Source organism: Arachis ipaensis, chromosome B10 (genome assembly GCF_000816755.2).
Source record: "Arachis ipaensis cultivar K30076 chromosome B10, Araip1.1, whole genome shotgun sequence".
Classification (NCBI taxonomy): Eukaryota; Viridiplantae; Streptophyta; class Magnoliopsida; order Fabales; family Fabaceae; genus Arachis; species Arachis ipaensis.
Window position 1 is genome coordinate 33,377,173 of NC_029794.2, and position 18,525 is coordinate 33,395,697.

General features: G+C 33.0%; 2 protein-coding genes and 1 long non-coding RNA gene across 5 annotated transcripts; all 3 read left to right on the plus strand.

The window, feature by feature from the left end:
* LOC110267873 lies at window positions 345-839 on the plus strand. Of its 2 annotated transcripts, none has more exons than XR_002355827.1 (2): window positions 345-477; window positions 519-732. XR_002355827.1 is itself a non-coding variant. In XM_021113711.1 (2 exons), the coding sequence occupies exons 1-2, from the start codon at window positions 367-369 to the stop codon at window positions 742-744; spliced, it is 318 nt and encodes a 105-aa protein (XP_020969370.1). In that variant the 5' UTR covers window positions 345-366; the 3' UTR covers window positions 745-839. The 2 variants fall into 2 exon arrangements, 1 of the variants encoding a protein (XP_020969370.1); XM_021113711.1 differs by having other exon boundaries at window positions 538-839.
* Window positions 13,923-15,477, plus strand: LOC107620504. The gene is made up of 4 exons (XM_021114266.1): window positions 13,923-14,046; window positions 14,134-14,361; window positions 14,797-15,289; window positions 15,326-15,477. The coding sequence occupies exons 1-3, from the start codon at window positions 13,957-13,959 to the stop codon at window positions 15,193-15,195; spliced, it is 717 nt and encodes a 238-aa protein (XP_020969925.1). The 5' UTR covers window positions 13,923-13,956; the 3' UTR covers window positions 15,196-15,289; window positions 15,326-15,477.
* On the plus strand, window positions 16,659-18,519 carry LOC107622763. 2 transcript variants are annotated; one of them, XR_002356466.1, is made up of 3 exons: window positions 16,659-16,954; window positions 17,736-17,920; window positions 18,269-18,519. It is a non-coding gene; the product is annotated as an uncharacterized LOC107622763 (long non-coding RNA). The 2 variants fall into 2 exon arrangements; XR_001616265.2 differs by having other exon boundaries at window positions 18,346-18,519.

Here is an 18,525-nt window from a genome sequence, read left to right on the forward strand (position 1 = left end):
TTTGGATTTCTATAATATATTAGTTTGCATTAGTGATATTGCTTATTTGCATAATTGCTTAATGTAGGTTAAACAATTTTATCAATGGCTTCCAAATTGCTATTAAAGAAACAAAGTCAATCAGTTGAAGCAAGTATTTTTTATTATTGAAACTTACTCTTTGTTAAACTTAAAGAATTTTTAGCATATTCATGATCACATTTGTTCCCTCAACTGCATAGAGGTGGAAGATTACAAGGAAAGGTAATCCGAGGCTATGCTCGTTGTGAGTCTGTCTAGATTGTTTATATATCTGTTGTGTGTTAGTTAATCCGAGAATACTTATAAAGCTATAACTTAATTCTAATATATGATGGTTCTAAATAGATGGAAACCATTAAAGCCGGGAACAAAGGCTATGGTGCTGAGATTACCGTGGTTACTTATTCGGAGCGAAAGAAAGAGACAGACGAGAGATCAAAGTTTCGCATACTTCTTGTAAGTTTTCTCCATCATTGGTTATTCTATGTTTTTGACAGATGATTCCTTGTCTTCCAGAGTTTTGGGCAGCATGGAAGGGAGCTTATTACAACTGAACTTGCTTTAAGGATTTTGTCTATTCTAAGTGGAGAACAATCACTACCTAACATGGATCAAGCTTCTTTGAACACTACACTTGACAAGCTTGTGATAAAGGCAAGTTCATATTGTCGCTGTAATTGTGTTAATAATGAATCTAATATGGAACTAGGCTCTGCTAATTAGGATTTCAGTGAAGTGTCATAATCAGTTTTATTGAAATATATGTTATAGATTGTATACTATATAACAGATTCAACTGGAGAAATCATCAACATGCTACTCTCTAATTGTTTATCAGGTGATTCCGATAAAAATTGTGTTTTGTAGTGATTGTTTGACAGTTGATACTTATGTAAATTTAATAACTTTGTTCATTAAGTTGTGATGGAATTGTGATTAATTAGCCCAAGTTTATATATTGAATTTATAATTCTTGATAATTTGCATTTTTAATTGGCTAGTTTTGAACTTTGAGAATAGATTCTTAAAGAATTAGTTAATTTTAACTTGTAAGTTTTAACTTAATTTTTACTCAGATGAAGATAGTGTTATGTGTTATTTTTTAATTTTGATTTTCATTGTTTATATTTGCAGGTGTACAAAATTGATGCCAACATGCTAGACTTTATATTGACTGAAATATGCTAGAAGAGTCAATCATTATAAATTCGATATGAAACAATTTTATGTTAGGAAAAAATTGTGTTTAGTTGAATTTGTAGAATTTATTTTATTGTAAAAGAATCTTAATGACATGTAAGATGTTTTAATTATCTATATGATTATATATTATATAAATGTTGAGTTAGTGGGACTAGCAAATTAATTTATATATCAATTATTTAATTAAATATTTTAAAATAAATTTTTTATTTTGTAACTAAAAGAATAAAAAATGTTACAAAAGCAAGTAGTATTTTGTAACAAAATATTACGATACAAAAATCTAAATTGTTACGAAAAGTATTTTAAAAGTAAAAAAGTGTTACTACTTTTGTAACAAATTTTGTTTTTTGTATCAAAAAAATTTGTTACAAAATATTACTTTGAATTGTAACAGTTTCATTTTTCGTTACAAAAACTTTTTGTAACGGGACTTACTGCAATGGACCATTTTTTTTGTTACAAAAAACTTTTGTTTCAAAATTTCGACGTTTTGTAACAATATTTTTTGTTACAAATGCGCCTTTTTCTTGTAGTGATCATATTCAATCCTTATCCTTCATTATCACACCTCCCATTATGTCCATCAATAGTTCCAATTCAAAACATAATTCATTCTTTTCTAAATAAATCAAACTTAAAACATGCTTATTTTCTTAATAACTCTAAATCAAACCATATAACATTTGAGTCTAAATCTTTTTAAATAATCATATAAACAAAATCTCTAATTTTTATAAAATTTTGGCAGCATCTCCTCTAAAACTTGGACTTTGCCACCCTTTTCGGGTCCAAACCTGCTTTCTTTTCAATTCAACATACCCTTCCTCATCATCATAACAATCACCACAATAAATCTACCTCAGATAAACAATTATACTCATACAATATTCAAATCCAACAACCCAAAACTCAACTAAGAATCATAGTTCACAAATCCTAGGCTTTTAACACAAAATACCTCATTATCACAACAACCTCCACAATAGTTATACCTCAAATCAATAATTCACCAAATCATTAGTTAATCAACAAGCACCAAACTAACCATGTTCATCAACAATAACATTCAACCATAATCCTCTCCAAATTAACATAACAACATTCACCATCCAAAATTAATAACTAATTATTCAATAAACTTCAACCAAATATACTCATCGACAAATTACTAAACATTAAACATACACCTGCATTCCAACTTATCCTATGGTCATCTAGCCTAAGTTTTCACAGAACATTATATATTAAATGCAAGAAACCTAAACCATACCTTGGCCGATTTCCACGTAACGACCAAAAAGCTATTTATTCAAAACCAAGACAGCCCCTCAAAACTCAACTAATCCGCTTCCCCCAAGTTTCAGTATTCACAATTTCAAGCTCCAATTATTCATTCACAACCTAATACACATTCATAACACATATATATCCAATTTAATGCTCAAAGCTCAAATTCAATAAAAATAAAATAGAATTATCGTATTCTCACCTTACCCAAGCTTCACATAAGCAAGAGTGAACGTTTTCCTCAAGCTAATTGGATCCTAAAACATCAGAAATCAAAGAAATTCAACCTTCCCATAAAAAAACTCGAAAATTGGGGGAAAAGAGGACTGGAAGTGATTAAACAAGTTACCTGTAAAATTGTTCCGGTAGAAACGTAGAGCTCGACGCGGTGAACGCGTAGCCGCAAACGGTGCGGCGATTGGAGCTCGGACGGAGAAGTTACGAGAGTTGGAAGTTAGCGTAATGATTTGACGTTCTTTCTTTCCCCTCCCTGATGCTTTTCGACGCTGCCAAAAATGGGGAGAAGAAGAACGTGGGTTTACTTAAAGGGCTGGTCCGGTTGGGCCCACGACCCGGTTTGGGCCTAGTTCAACCGGTTCGGCCCATTCGGTCCAATCTTGGACCGTTTTCTTCGAAATTGGTGTCAAAATTCTTGTTTCGATGAGTTCTATCCTAATTTAATATAATTTTCCCATTTCTAATCCTCCTTATTAAAAGCTAATTTATTGACTAATTATCTACTAATTTAACCGGGATTTACAAGAAGAAAGGGCTCTCTCCACACCGAACTTAAAATGTTTGCTCGTCCTCGAATAAAAGAAAGGAAAGAAGATAAAGAAGAGGAGAAGAATAATTCGAATGTGAGGGGGAGGAGGTGGCCGAATGGTATAGATAGGGATGGGGAGGGCGGAAATTCAAAATTTAATTGGATAAAAAATAAATAAGATATGATTCATATTTTAGTAAAAGATAGAAAAAGATAAGTTTAAAAGATATGAAAAAGATAAAAAGATAAGACAGAAGATATGAAAAAGATTTTAAAGAAAAATAAAAAGATTTAGAAAAGTATTGCAAAAGATATGAAATTTAAAAAAAATTGAAAAAGATATGAAGTTGTGAAAAAGATTTGAAAAGATTTTGAAAAAAATTAGAAAAGATTTTAAATTTCAAATGAAATTGAAGTTGAAATATGATAGTTTGAAGAATCTTGTTTTAAAAGATATGGTTAAAAAATATAAGATAAAGAAAAGATGTGTTTTGAAAAAGAAAAAAAAATCAAAAACCAACAATAATACATATTATAAAATATTAGAATAGTAAACCATGCACAAGATTTATAATGATAAATATTACAATGTCAAATAAAAAAATATTCTTTAGTTTCTTTGGTATTCCTAATTATCCTTTTGTTTTTTTTTTTTTCCGACAAAGAACCTTTTCTATTTTTTTTTGGTTTCAATATTTCTCTTTTTATTTTGGACCTCATTACATACTTTTTCAAAATTTTAATTTCTTAGCCCGTTTTATACTTTTTTTTCTACTATATGTAGCCCAAATTAACTACACGTACAATAATTATTATCGTAGACCGTGAGTCGCATACAATAAAAAGTTTATGTTAACATTAAAAAATTATTTTATACCTATACTTTTTTAAATGTCTTAGTTAGATGATTATAATTTTTCTACGGTTAATTATTAGACAAAGTCTGTTATTGTGGGTCCAATTTCTGCAGCCTACAAAATACACGTGTACATTCTCCTAATTTGACACGGATGTTTTAGCACCTGAGAAAGAAATCCTCCTTTAGCATAGTAGAATTTTTTTAGAAACTACTATAGTATTCAGAGCTGAATGTGAAAGATCACTATAAAAAAATTGAAACTTTGATAACCAAATTGGATAATTAAGTAAATTTCAGAGACCACAATAAAATTTATTTGAATCCTTACCTAATAATTGTGAAACAAAAGTTTGGCTACAAACTAATAAGAATTGCCTCAAGAAGTTCAGGGTCAAATTGATTTACTGAGTTAATATCAAACACCAAAATATGCATAATTTGAAAAAAATAAAAATAAATATATTAATTAGTTTTTTCAAAGCTAATGAAGCTTTTCATTGTTTATTAATAATTTTTTACTGAGTAATATTAGATAAATAATATTTTTTAGTAACATTAGCTTGTTTTTTTAATTATTTTGTTAATCTTAAACTTTTAAATTTTAAATCTTAAAATTTTAATTCTAACTCTTAAATTATGAATTCTAAAAAAATTTGATTAATATTGAATAATTAAAAGTTAAATTTTTATATTTTCTCTTTTTTACTTGTAGTTTTGGTCTTTTGGGTAAGATTTAGTAAATTATGAAACCTATAAAATTGAAAATGGGTTTGGCTATCTTTACATCTGATCCAACAAAAAAATACAGACACGTTCAAAAAAATCCAACGCAATTAAAACTTTGGTAGAGTGGTAATTAAGGTTTTGAAAATCGAATCGGTCACCGAACTGCTCTAGCTACTGATTTACTAGTTTATTGGTTCAACCGATTTAACCGTAGTTTAACTGGAATAATTATTTTATAATAAAATAATAATTATTAAAATATAAATAAACACATTAAAATATAATTATAGTATAATATATAATTTGAAATATCATTCAAATGGTTTTGAAAACCGGACCGGACCAGTCGGTCAAACCAAGAACCGCTAACAATTCCGATTCAGTTTGTGGTGCGCGAAATTGAACTCCGCACAACTGAATCAGTAAGTGCACCAGGTCGTCCAAGTAATACTTTAGGTGAGTGAGGGTCGAATTCCACGGAGATTGTCGGATTGAGCAAGCAATGGTTATCTTGTAAATCTTAGTCAGGCGATTAGAAAAGATGGTTGTTTGTTAAGAAGCATAGACGAAATAATTGAGAACGAAATACCAGATTAATGTAAAAGCAATGATGGATAATTAGTTAAGGCTTCGGAGATGCATATTCCTTCCGGATTAACCATTCTTACTGTCTACTTCAACAACGAACGATTCATTCAATGGCCGCCGTAATTGACTAACTCATGTAGCATCCTCATCAAGTTAGTCACTTCTGAACCATAGCAGTCCACCATATCCGAGCAACTCATGTAGCATCCTCATCAAGTTAACTCATGGCTTCCTACCATAGTCGAAGGTGAAGACCTAAGGAATCCACTCCCCTTCGCGATCCTACTCAAAACGTCACAGAGAAGGTCGGATCATCCGGATCAGGGAACGTTGCTTCTCATACTCTAGCCTTGACGCCACAGAAACCTCAGTAACCTACGGTCAACGGGATTATATGTCACATATCAAAAGTTGCCCAGGCACGCTCTTGGAATCCGCAGTGCATTCTCTAGCTTGTGTTTCAATGCTATCCGGGCAGGACTCACACGGAACCCATGTAGAACAAGGATGATTAACATGGGTCATCCTCAATTCATGAGATGAAGAATGAAAATGCACAAGAGAATGGAATCAAACCTATATTGAAATAGAATAGTAATATTATTAATCCATGAGAATCAGTAGAGCTCCTAACCCTAACTTAGGAGGTTTGGTTGCTCATGCTTTTACAGTAAGTAGTGTAATGTTTGAATGGGGCAGGAAGAAGATCCTAAACATGGGTGATATCCTCCTTAAATACTAATCTAATGACTAAGGATTACAGAAATAAGATAGACTAGGTTGATAGTGCGAAAATCCACTTTCTGGGCCCACTTGATAAGTGTTTGGGCTGAGCTTGGGGTGACTCCACAAGTTGGTACTCCCTTTGGGGCGTTGGACACCCACTTTGCTTCCCTTTTTGGGCGTTGGACGCCAGTTGCTCCTTTTTGGGCGTCCAATGCCAGGAATAAGGTTGGTAGCTGGCATTGAACGCCAGTTTTGGACCTTGATTTCCAGAGATAAGTATAGACTATCATATATTGCTGGAAAGCCCTGGATGTTAGCTTTCTAATACCGTTGAGAGAGCGCCATTTGAACTTCTGAAGCTCCAGAAATGCTCCTTTGAGTGCATGGAGGTCAGAATCCAACAGTATCTGCAGTTCTTTCTCTATCTCTGAATCAGACTTTTCCAAAACTCCTCAATTTCAGTCAAAATTTACCTAAAATATCATAGAACATAACAACTCAAAGTAGAATCCAAAAATGTGAATTTTGTACTAAAACCTATGAAAATATAATAAAACTTAAACAAAACATAACTAAAACAATACGAAAATGATGCCAAAAAGCGTATGAAATATCCGCTCATCAGTTTGATAGATAAAATCGGCAATTTAAAAACCGTTCTAGAACCATTGAACCGGCCAAGAATCGGCCGGTCAAACCGAACCGCGACCCGGCCGATTTTTACTTTTCTACCATAGTGCCATAAACGTCACTGTTTTGGTATTAGAAGAAAAAGGAACCAACCTCACCCTTTCTGTCTCACGCACATAGTTGTTAGAACTGAACCGGTGATCGAACCGGTCTCATGTAAATAAAAAATATAAAATAGCCAAAAACTTAAAACTAAAATTTGAAATACATATCTTCACTAATATTTTATGAAGAATCAAGTCTTAAATTCTAAAAATAACTAATATAAAAAAAATATAAAATTTATTAGTACTACTACAATAGTATCTTAATTTAACACAATAAGAATAACAATTAATTTACAAAGCCTGTCATCTAACTATAATATTAGTAGATTTTAACACTAGTATTAAAACAACTAACCTTAATCACAATACTAGCATTGAAATAGATTAAGCAGATTAATAAATTTTTAGTGAAATTTATATTTATATTAATAATGATACATAATTAAAATATAATTAATTCAAAAAATAAAGAATACAAAATTAAATTAAATGAGATATCTATAAAATTATGTAATTGAATATATACTATATTTACTATCTGTCATACATAATAATGAAAAGCATAATGGTTGAGTGGCAAGGGGAAGATGCTGTCGTGCCTTGCCATCATGTTACCACTAATTTCAAAGGCTCTCATTCTTATTCTACTTCAAAATCATGCTAAATTTGTGAGTGTTCGTCCTTTTTGAATATCTTTATAAATAATAAAATTAGACGTTGATTTTTCTGATTACAATTTTGGTTTGAATTTGATCTTGTGGCTCTTGAAAGTTGGGTTTCTTTTTCTAATATGCTTAACATCAGAAAGATTTGGAAAAGTTTGTTACTCTTTATTAAGAATGTGTTGAAAGTTTGTTAAAATTTGCCTGAAAATTTTGTTATAAGTTAGATAGATAGATAGATAGATAGATAGATACATGGCATATGCCAAACTGAAACTTGAACTGTGAAGGATACCCTGTGTTCTAATGCTACTTCATATATTGTATCTCATTCTTGGAGTTTTTGAAGTCCCTTATACCCTTGAAGCCACCCCCTCAATCATGGACATCTGAGGTGAAGTTGATCTCCCTCTTATTCTGTGAAGACTTATCTGTGAAATTAATTCCCAAGTTGTTCAACAGGTTTTGGATTTTTCATTTGTGTCAAGTTGTTAAGAGAATGTCTCTTATGAAAAATATTCTAACATCCTCAAAGGTGGAGAATGTCTCTTATGAACAGTTGCTTATAGGGAGTGGAAATGGCATGTTACCTCAAAGAGGAATGTTGGCAACCCCAAGAATGACAAGCAAAGGAGCTTGATGAGGCTTGTCACCCTTCATTGGCCCTTTTCATGGATGAGATAAAGATTAGATGAAATCAATAACAACAACATCAACAACAAGAGTTCTTTGTCCTTTGATTCAATGATGACTTGGTATTTTGCACTTGAGATTGGAAATTTCTGGTTACATTATTAGCTGTTGCTGATTTGTCATGCTACGATGCTGAGCTTAGCTATGAGTAGATGATCAAATATTTGTTATTGATTTGGTTCATTCGTGATTTTTTTTTGTGTGACTATCTTAATGAGTTCAATAATGATATAATACTAATGAATGATAAATTGTTAATAATTATGAAATCAAAGGTTATATTAGATTTTGGTTGATGTAGTACTTTATATTTGGAAGACATTAAAATTTATATTAGACTATAACTATGTTTTAGAATATTTATTTATAATTTATTTATTATTTTATTATAAAATGGGTTTTTTGGATAGACCACGGTTGAATCGGTTAGACCAATAAACTAATGAACCAGTAACTAAAATGGTTCGATGACCAATCCAGTTTTCAGAACCTTGACATAAATACAAATAAATTGATAAACGTTCATCCCTAATAAGACAACATCAGTAATTATATACTTATTTTGGCCCATCATAGTTAGAAGCTTGATGAGAAAACATTCATTCAGCAAAAAGCATGGTCTTATTGACATATACTAACCAACATATATGCTATAAAAAAGTTCCTACTTATTTTTCTTCATTGTAATAGTCATCACTCTTTCTCATAAACATTATAGCAGCAAAGTTTGACTAGTATTAATGGTTGTCACATTCAATTGTATATTCTTAACCAGCCATGAACACTGCTTAGATTTTATAGTGTGTGCAAATAATCAAATCAATATCATATATAACATCATGAACATATACACTAAACAAGCATGAGAATAGTTTCCACAGCATCAGTAACAACAATGACAATTTCAAAAATAGCAGTAGAAAAACTAACAGAATTTTAAATGTAAGACACAAAACAAAAATAACAAATGTTAAATTAAACTTTAAATGGCAATAAGAAAAACAAAGTAATAAAGAAAAAACCAGTACCAGCAAGAACAATGAATTAGAAATCACTTTTCACAATTGAGGGAGATGGAACATAAACGAGGGCTAGAACTCAAACATGCGAGGGAGAGGGAGCACATATGAGGAACTCGAAGTGGAACACTAGGGTTGGAGCACGATGGAACAGAGGATGAACATCGATGGAAATGCGGATGGAACAAAGGCAGAAAAGCAGTGAAAGCATGACGAAAAAGAGGCGGAACAGATTTGTTGATTTGACGCTGGAGCAGTGTGAGTGGCGGTGGAGCAGGCATGATAGCGCCTGTGGCTGGACAGCTTGAAGAAGGGCGAGGATATGGAGGCTTAGGGCTACCTCTTTTCTATGTTTGAAGATCGAAGATGAGAGGGGAAGGAAGTCACGATGGTGGCTTCGAAGCTCGAAGTTGCAACGACGACAGTGGCTGGGATGGAAGTTGTGCTAGAGGCTTCGATGACGTTGAGACGACAGAGGACTGAAGAAGCTCAAGGTAGTGCTGCTTCGTGTTGTGAGAGTAGAGGGAAGACTGAAGAGGGGTAATGGTTAAGGAACTTAGGTAGCATTTGTTTTGAGGTACTGAGACAGAGACTGAGAGACTGAGACTTAGTATCATGTTTGTTGGTTCAGAGACTGGTACTAAAATTTTTGTCTCTGTCCCCAAAATTTCAGTATTTCAGTACCTCCAAAAATTGGGGACACAGGGGACTAAAATTTTTAGAGATGGAGACTGAAACTTTAATAACATTTTATACCTAAAATACTTTCATTTCGATTAATTATTTCCAATTTTATTCTTTGTACAAATTAAATTAGAATTTCATTCTTGTTTCAATTTCGGTCTCCCACTTTGCATCAAACAGAATACTGAGATTTATTTCAATCTTTGTCTCTTAGTCTCTGTCTCTCAATCTCAGTCTTTTCGTCTCTGTCTCTCCACCAAACGCTACCTAGGGAGTTAGGGTTGCATGAAGAAAACGCCGTTTCTTTGGAAAACTTCAAAAACCGGATGTGTCACAGTTCCGTTCGACCAATCGGTCCCTGGCCAATTCGACAGTCCAACCCTGGTTTCCCAATCTTTCGGTTATAGCTTTTGTCCGAACCGTATTTGTCAGTCGTTCGCAGTTTGACCGGCCGATTCGAACCGATTTTCAGAACCTTGGTGGTAATACATAGTGTTTTTTAATATAATGTACTTGGGTTCGAATTTTAGTAATGACTAAATAGTAGATAAAATCCTTAAGGGTGTGTGTGGTTAGAGAGATTATAAATAATTCATAAAAATTTTGAGATGGAAATATCATATTCCCATGTTTGGTTCAAAGTTTGAAAAGCTATTCCCAAACATGTTTGATTCCAAGGAATTAAAATACAATTATTTTAATTTCCACATTCTCCTTAGGGTGTGTGTGGTTGGAGATAATACAAGTGTATTCCCAGAAATGTTGAGATGGGAATATCTTATTCCCATGTTTGGTTCAAGAGTTAAAAATTTATTCTTGGGTATATTTTATTCCCTGGAATCAAAATCCCACCCATTTCATTCCCATCTTCCCCATGGTTATCTTTAATTCCAATGGGAATGGAATGTATATCACAATGCAAAAACACTAAAATGCCCTTCAACTCTAACCCTCTTTCTTCAGATTTTTCACTCATTTTACAAAAAACTAAACCCTAGCAGAGCAACTCCTCCATGAAAACGAAACCCTAGCCAAATTTTCCCCCAAATTCATAGAGGCTCCACCAACGTCGGCGTCGCCTCGCCGCTGATCTGGATTCGCACGACCACCGAGCTCCTTATTCTAGAAGGAAGATTCACTACCAACTGTTCGCGTTCGTGTTCATCATCACATCTCACCTCCGTTCGTGTTCGCGTTTGTGTTTGTGCTCGTGCTCGCGTCTGGTCTCTCTCCTTCGTCTGAGCTCGGTTGCTCGCGCATCTCTCGCCTCCGTCTCTGCTCGAGTTGTGCTTCCTGTTCGTGTCGTCTCCCTCACCCCTCTCCCTCCTCGCATCTTCCTGTTCCTGTTGATCTTTTTCAAGCACAGGTTTGTTCTAGGTTTGAAATATTGAACTTCGAATGTACTTGGAATTGGAATTGTAATGTGTTTTATTGTTTCAATAAAATTGGAATTGAAACAATTTTCTAGATCCATTTCAATTCGTCTAAACAATTGTTCTAGGTTTGTTCTAGGTTTTTTCAACCTTATGTATGTACTTGGAATTGGAATGTAATTTCAGTTTTTAATTTGTTTGGAATTGGAATGTGATTTGAGTTTCAATTCTGACCTCTTTGATTATAGTATCCTTAATTATCTTGTTACACATTTCATATAAAATACCAGTGATGAATTGTTGATAGATAAAACACAGTTATGAATTGAATTGAAACTTGATATATGCTCTGTGCCTGTTGTTTGGCTGCATTATCTAAGGAATATTTTGTATGACTACATTATCTAAGGTCTGTGCCTGTTGTTAGGATGCTTTAAAATTTACTTCAATTTCTTTATCAAGTTGAAAAGATCTAATGCTGGGGAAGCTAGACTAGATCCTCCTTGTTCTAGCTTTCCAAATGATTAATAGTTGAATTAGTTCGATAATTGGTTAAATACATGTATATGAAGAATCAGTGCACAATGCCTCTATGCAAATATATCATGAATGAATGTGATTTTTACATTCTTTTTCCACCTTGTAATCTTTGTGTCTGGGTTATGTGTATAATAAGAGGCCTATCATTTTCCACCTTATATGGCACCTGCTGCAAGTTCTGTCCGAAAGGTTTTTCAAGGCACATGTTTCAAAATTGGATAATAAAATGTGTGTTTAACTTCAATGAAATTTAATGAAAAGATCGATTTATGATAAAGCCAAAATCTTAGCACCCATCTCATTGGACACTAGTTCACAAAATGATCCTAACCAATCATCTGACTCAATTCCTCTTTTTATTGTTATTGTTATTATTTTTTTGTTCTGTTTTTATTTACATTGTGTTTCATGTCATAGATAGCTTGGTTCTCTCATTTATTTGCATAGCACTTGCTGCTATAGAATTCTTTCTGATGGAATACTTATAATTTAATCCTACAAGAAGGTACAGAATTGGATGTTGAAACTAATTGGGTTATGAGTATGATAAGAGGCCTAAAGAAATGATAGGGTTATGGGTTATCAGTACTTTTGTGCTGTTATGCTGCGGGTTGGCATTGGAATTTGTTAATATCTCACTTTTTTGGTTATGGTTTGCTCTCTTGTGAATGTAGATGGAGTGTACTCCCTTTTTGATGCATTCAATGGAATTTTCTTTTCCTAGATTAAGGCTGTGTATGATTGCATTATCTAAGGAATTTTTTGGATGCTGCAGTAGTGCTTACTAGTTTCTAAAATTTTCCATGGATTGTTAATTGTTTTTTGGACTTGAAAAAAGAAAAGTACAAAAAAAAAAACCTGTTTTATTTCCTTGTTAACCTTTTATGTAATGGGTGTGTTTCTTTTGGGGCTTATGCAATGGCCTTTTATATTACTATGTTCTGATTGCAAATGGGATTGCAGTGATTCTGTGATTGACCTTTAATTATTGTTCTTTTCATACTTGTGTGATTCCTTGCTTCAAGATGATGAAAAATTGTCTTGTGTTATTTTTTGCTTATTAGTCTATAGAAAATGGAAGAGAATACTCGACCTAATTCAAAGCAAACTAAGCGTCAATGGACGCCACACGAAGATGCAAAATTAGTTGAGTGTTTGGTGGAGCTTGCAACTACTTCTTGGAAGTGTGACAATGGCACGTTTAAATCCGGTTATGGAAAACATTTGAAAAAAATGCTGCATGAAAAAATTCCTGGATGTGATCTTAAGGTACAATTTTTTTACATAATACTTGTTTTCTTTGTTTACAATTCTATATTTGTGTTATAATTGTATAGCTTACAAAATATTTATGCTTCTATATTGGGATGTTTTACTACTGTGCTCTCATTGATCTGTTCTCTGGGTTGGGTTGTAGTCCAGCCCAAAACCGTGACAAAAAAAATGGCATTTTCAACTAGAACTATTGAACTAAGTCCTTCAACAGAAAATTTGTTCATAGACAAGGCTTGAATTTAAAACTATTTAATGAAAATTAATTACATTTCATTTGAGCTAATCATGTTGGTGCTTCAGTATTTTATATTTTTTACTTGGAACAGATTAAAATAGATAAAATAAATAAAATAAAAAATCTCTTGTTATTTAATTAAGAGTATATTTCCAGTTCTCTTGTTGTAATTTTTTTCTTCTTGAAAATCTGAATGGTGAACCAAGCAACCAGGCCAGACTGTATTCTCTACCTCGTTATCAGTAAGTGGTTAGAAGAGTTTGATTAAACTGTAAAAAAAAATCGAAGGAAAGAGAAAAGTTTAAGACTTTAAGTCATGGTAGACTATTTTATGATTATTTCAGATTCTGTATGCAAAAACTAAATGATTATTACTGCTCCATACATTCACTATATTTAGTTATGCTTGGATGAATTATGGTGTCATTGTATTAAAATTCAGTTTATTGAATTTAATCTGAGTAGTAATAATTTTAAATTGTTTTGCTATGTTTAGGTTAATCCACACATTGAATCAAGGGTGAAATTGCTAAAAAGACAATATTTTGCAATAGTTGAGATGATGGGCACAGCTGCGAGTGGATTTGGTTGGAACGACAAAGATAAAATGATTGTGGTGGAGCGACAAATTTTCAATGAATGGAAGAGTGTAAATTCTAAATAACTTTCTTAATACAAGTTTATTTATCTTAAGTTTTTTAATATTAATTGCTTATTTATTTTCTTTTAATTTCAGTCCCATCCTAATGCTAATGGCCTCTATAATAAACTATTTTCACATTTTGAGGAGTTGGGAATAGCATTTGGTAGAGATAGGGCTCAAGGAGGCAATGCAGAAAATGTAACTCAAGCAGTTGCTACAATGGAGGCTGAGCGCGAAGCAACCTTGAGTGATCGGCAAGTGAATGAAAACACCCAAGTAAATTTGGAAGAGACCGAAATGGAATATGAAGCTGATTCTCAGGTACGTAAGCAATTGACTCTAATTCATGTACATAAATTCACTTATTGTTGATCCTACTGCTGTGTATTTTCTTGAATTTTGGAGTGATTCTTCATTAGTTCATTTACTTTAATCTGTGCCTGTGACTAGCCTTAACTATTCCCATCATGTTGAGCATTTAGATAGAAATACTGATCTTCATTTCTGTGGAGTATAATAACAAAGAAAAAAAGGATATGAATGTAATTATGCAAACAGAATTAGAATCAGGGTAGTTAATATTCTATTAGGTTCTGTTTAGTTAGTTAATGTTGTTAGTCTTGCTGGCCAAGGCAGAGATAATGCTTGTATATACAAGTGTAGAGCATGTATAATCAGTTAGGCTACTTGTTCTTCATTTCTATCAATATTGAATAATCTTCTGATGTTCCTGCTGGTGTTGCTTTCAATTTTTAGGAGCCTCCAACTCCTGGTGTTTCTGTTGCTCCCGGTGCTTCTGCTGCTCCTAGTGCTTCTGCTGCTCCTAGTGCTTCATATATAGAAAGGAATAAAAGAAAAAGAGGGAGCAAAAGTGAGGAAGTGATTGACATAGTAGTAGAATCAATGAGAGATATGAAAGGTGCTTATCAAGAACACACATCCGTTTTAGTTGATATGGTTTCTTGTTTTAAGCATGAGAAAGAAGGAGCTGAGCGCAGAATGAAGCTAATGGCACTGTTGAGAGATGTTCCTGGTTTGAGCGGTGATGATAGAATGAAGGCTGGCCTTAGCATTCTAAGGGACAATAGTCTGATCGACATGGTGTTCCAACTTCAACCGGGGGAACTTTTGCCATTTTTGAAGAAATTGCTTTAAATATTGCTATTTTTGAATTTTTATTGAATATTATAGTGACTTGATAGGAAGACATTTGTGCCAATTGTTGCTGTTGTTTTGTGAGGAATATAAGTAGCTAAAACCCTAGTTCCTGATGCCATTATATCAGGTTTTAAGATTCATGGAAAACTAGTTAAAGTTCCTCTTGAACTAGAATGTGTAGCAACTGGTGATGGCTTGATTCCAATAAATGTTTGTTGACAATTGATGGTGGATTTTGGAATTTTGTTGCTTTGTATATAATTGATCATAGATTTTGCATCTTTGGAAGTAATTATAATGCTAGGAGAATAGAGATGCCACCATTCAGTTAGTTGAGGATCATCTGAGATGAACACTGCTCCTTTTACATTGTCATAGTCACTAATTTAATTATGATAAAATTGATTTTAATTAAACATTTGTTATTAAGGGTATTATAGTAAATTTATTAGTAGAGATAAAATTTAGAGTCGATAATAATTTAGCTAAAGATATTTGTTATTAGGAATATTTTAGTAAATTTAAAAAAATTTAGAATTAATAATAATTTTAACTAAGATATTTGTTATTAGGGGTATTTTAGTAAATTTAAAAAATATTAAACTTTTAGTCATTAATATTTTAATTTGAATGATTAAGGGTAATTTTGACATATTACATAATATGACCAAGATATTTAAACTCAATCAAACAAAAATTTAGTCATTCCTAGGATTATTACATAATATTCCAATGTATTAAATTTTACAACCAAATATGGGAATCATATATTCCAAGTAATCTCATTCCTAGGAATATAATGCCTAGAAATGAGATTACTTGGTAATAAAATTTAATCTTTGAACCACACACATCCTTAGGTATATTTGATTCCCATAGAAATGGAATCTGAGTAACAAAGTAATACTTGAACCACATATTCTAAATGTGTGAACTGTGTATGTAAGTTTGTGGTGTCTAAGATGGAAAATTGTCTAATCCATCTTATTAAAAAAATTAATTTTTATATATTGACATATCTAATTAAATTTATGTATTTAGATAATTAAATAATAAATTTAAAAATTAATTATTATTTACAATATAAATTTATTATTTATATAAAACTTGTTTAGCAGTAGTATCAACTGTGTATAAAAATTAAATTAAAAAAGTAATTAGTAAAAAAATAATAAAGCAATTCTTTCTACTAGAGAGAAAATTTAAATTTTATGTGAAATTGAAAAAAATAAATTAAGTATGTAAAATATAATATTGTAACAAGATTTAAATTGTAAAATTATCAGACCTAATATAAATTTTGTAAGATTGATTAGAATCTGTAATATCAAAAAAATTTAAGAGTTAAATTGAGATTCCAACTAAACTGAGTATATGACGACGTTTGGTAACCCATGACGAGCCAGAAAGTATGGTTCTAAAAACCGAATCGGACCGATAGTTCAACCGGAAACTGGCGCTCCCGGTCACCCCCCCTTCGCATTCGTGAGTCTCACCCCTCATCTGAAGCCCAAAAATCAACGTTACCAAACCAAAACCCTAGCTTCCTCCTCAACGGTTCTGCCGCAGTGCCGCCGCCGTCCGTGTTGTCGACGCCGTCCGTGACTTCCTCTCTCCCCCTATCCCGAACCCAAGCCCTCTCTTGTAGGCTATAGCTCGGCACGTCGTCCCCATCCTCCGGCTTCTCTGTTCGAGGCTTGGAGCAGCTCGCCGTCGTGTCGCCGCTCGCCGCTCGCCGTCCGTCTCTCCGTCGAAGGTTAGTGGCACTGCTTTCACTTCTTCGGTTCTTCCTTTTATGCTCTGTTGAGTGATTTCTGAATGTGAAAGTGTGAATGGATTAATGGAAAGTTGGAATCCAAATCATTATTGAAATTTTGTGCTGCTGCTGTTTTTTTTTTAATTTCTGAAATTTTTGTTGAACTGCTGCTGATTTTATGCTGGTTTAGTGTGGTTAGTTTATGCTCTGTTTTGTAATGTTTGTTGCTGGATGGTGATTGTTCTTGATTCTTGGCTCTGTTTAGTCTCTTGTGCTGTTGGTAATGGTGTTTTTGATTGGGTTTATCCTTTGAGAGCTACTGTTAGTGTGGTCTGGTGCTGTTTAGTCTCTGTTTAGTCTCTTGTTGAACTGCCAGTGCTGCTACCTCTGTTGCTGTTTCTGTCGTGCCTTGCCATCTTGTTACCACTGATTTCATCTGCCTTCATTCTTGTTCTACTTCAAAATCATGCTAAATTTGTGAGTGTCCGCCCTTTTTGAATATGTTTATAAATAATAAGATTAGACATTGATTTTTCTGATTATGGTTTTGGTCTGTATTTGATGTTGTTCAAATTTCATGATTTTGTTACTGGCTCCTGAAAGTTGGATTTATTTTTCTAATATGCTTAACATCAGAAAGATTTGGAAGAGTTTGTTACTCTCTATTAAGAATGTGCTGAAACTTTGTTAAAATTTGGCTGAAAATTTTGTTATTAGATAGATAGATAGATGGGATATGCCAAACTGAAACTTGAAGGTGGAGAATGTTTCTTATGTCCAGTTGCTTATAGGGAGTGAAAATGGCATGTTACCTCAAAGAGGAATGTTGGCAGCCCCAAGAATGGCAAGCCTTAGGAGCTTGATGAGGCTTGTCACCCTTCATTGGCCCTTTTCATGGATGAGATCAAGATTGGATGAAATCAATAACAACAAGAGTTCTTTGCCTTCTGATTCAATGATAATTTGGTATCTTGCCCTTGAGATTGGAAATTTATGGTTACATTATTGGCTGTTGCTGATTTATCATGCTATGATGCTGAGCTTGGCTATGAGTAGATGATTGAATATTTGTTATTGATTTGGTTAATTCAATGATTTTTTTTTTGGTTTTTTGTGACTATCTTAACGAGTTCAATAGTGATATATTGAATGATATTGTTAATAATTATGAAATCAAATGTTAAATTAGATTTTGGTTGATGTAGTACTTTATATTTGGAAGACATTAAAATTTATGTTGCACTATAACTATGTTTTAGAGTATTTATTTATAATTTATTTATTATTTTATTATAAAACGGTTTTTCCGGTTAGACCACGGTTGAACTGGTTGGACCAGTAAACTAGTGAACTAGTGACTAGAACGGTTTGATGACTGGTCCGGTTTTCAGAACCTTGCCAGAACGAGAAGAAAGTGGCAGTGATCGTGTACGAGTGAGTGTGGAGAGTTCAAACGTGAAGGCGCCATGAGGATCACTCTCGATCCATCATCGGATCCAAGTCCTCAACCAAAACGTTCTCCTCTAACTCTTACTCCCACAGATGAACTCGAATGGGTCCCACTCCCCAAA

Bases quoted from the DNA above. Each gene is read 5' to 3' on its own strand.
- LOC107620504 (XM_021114266.1), top strand. From the start codon at position 13,957: ATGATGGGCACAGCTGCGAGTGGATTTGGTTGGAACGACAAAGATAAA. The intron at 14,047-14,133 runs GTAAATTCTAAA...TTTTAATTTCAG, and splicing joins TTTTCAATGAATGGAAGAGT to TCCCATCCTAATGCTAATGG. The intron at 14,362-14,796 runs GTACGTAAGCAA...TTCAATTTTTAG, and splicing joins AATATGAAGCTGATTCTCAG to GAGCCTCCAACTCCTGGTGT.
- LOC110267873 (XM_021113711.1), top strand. From the start codon at position 367: ATGGAAACCATTAAAGCCGGGAACAAAGGCTATGGTGCTGAGATTACC. The intron at 478-537 runs GTAAGTTTTCTC...CTTGTCTTCCAG, and splicing joins CAAAGTTTCGCATACTTCTT to AGTTTTGGGCAGCATGGAAG.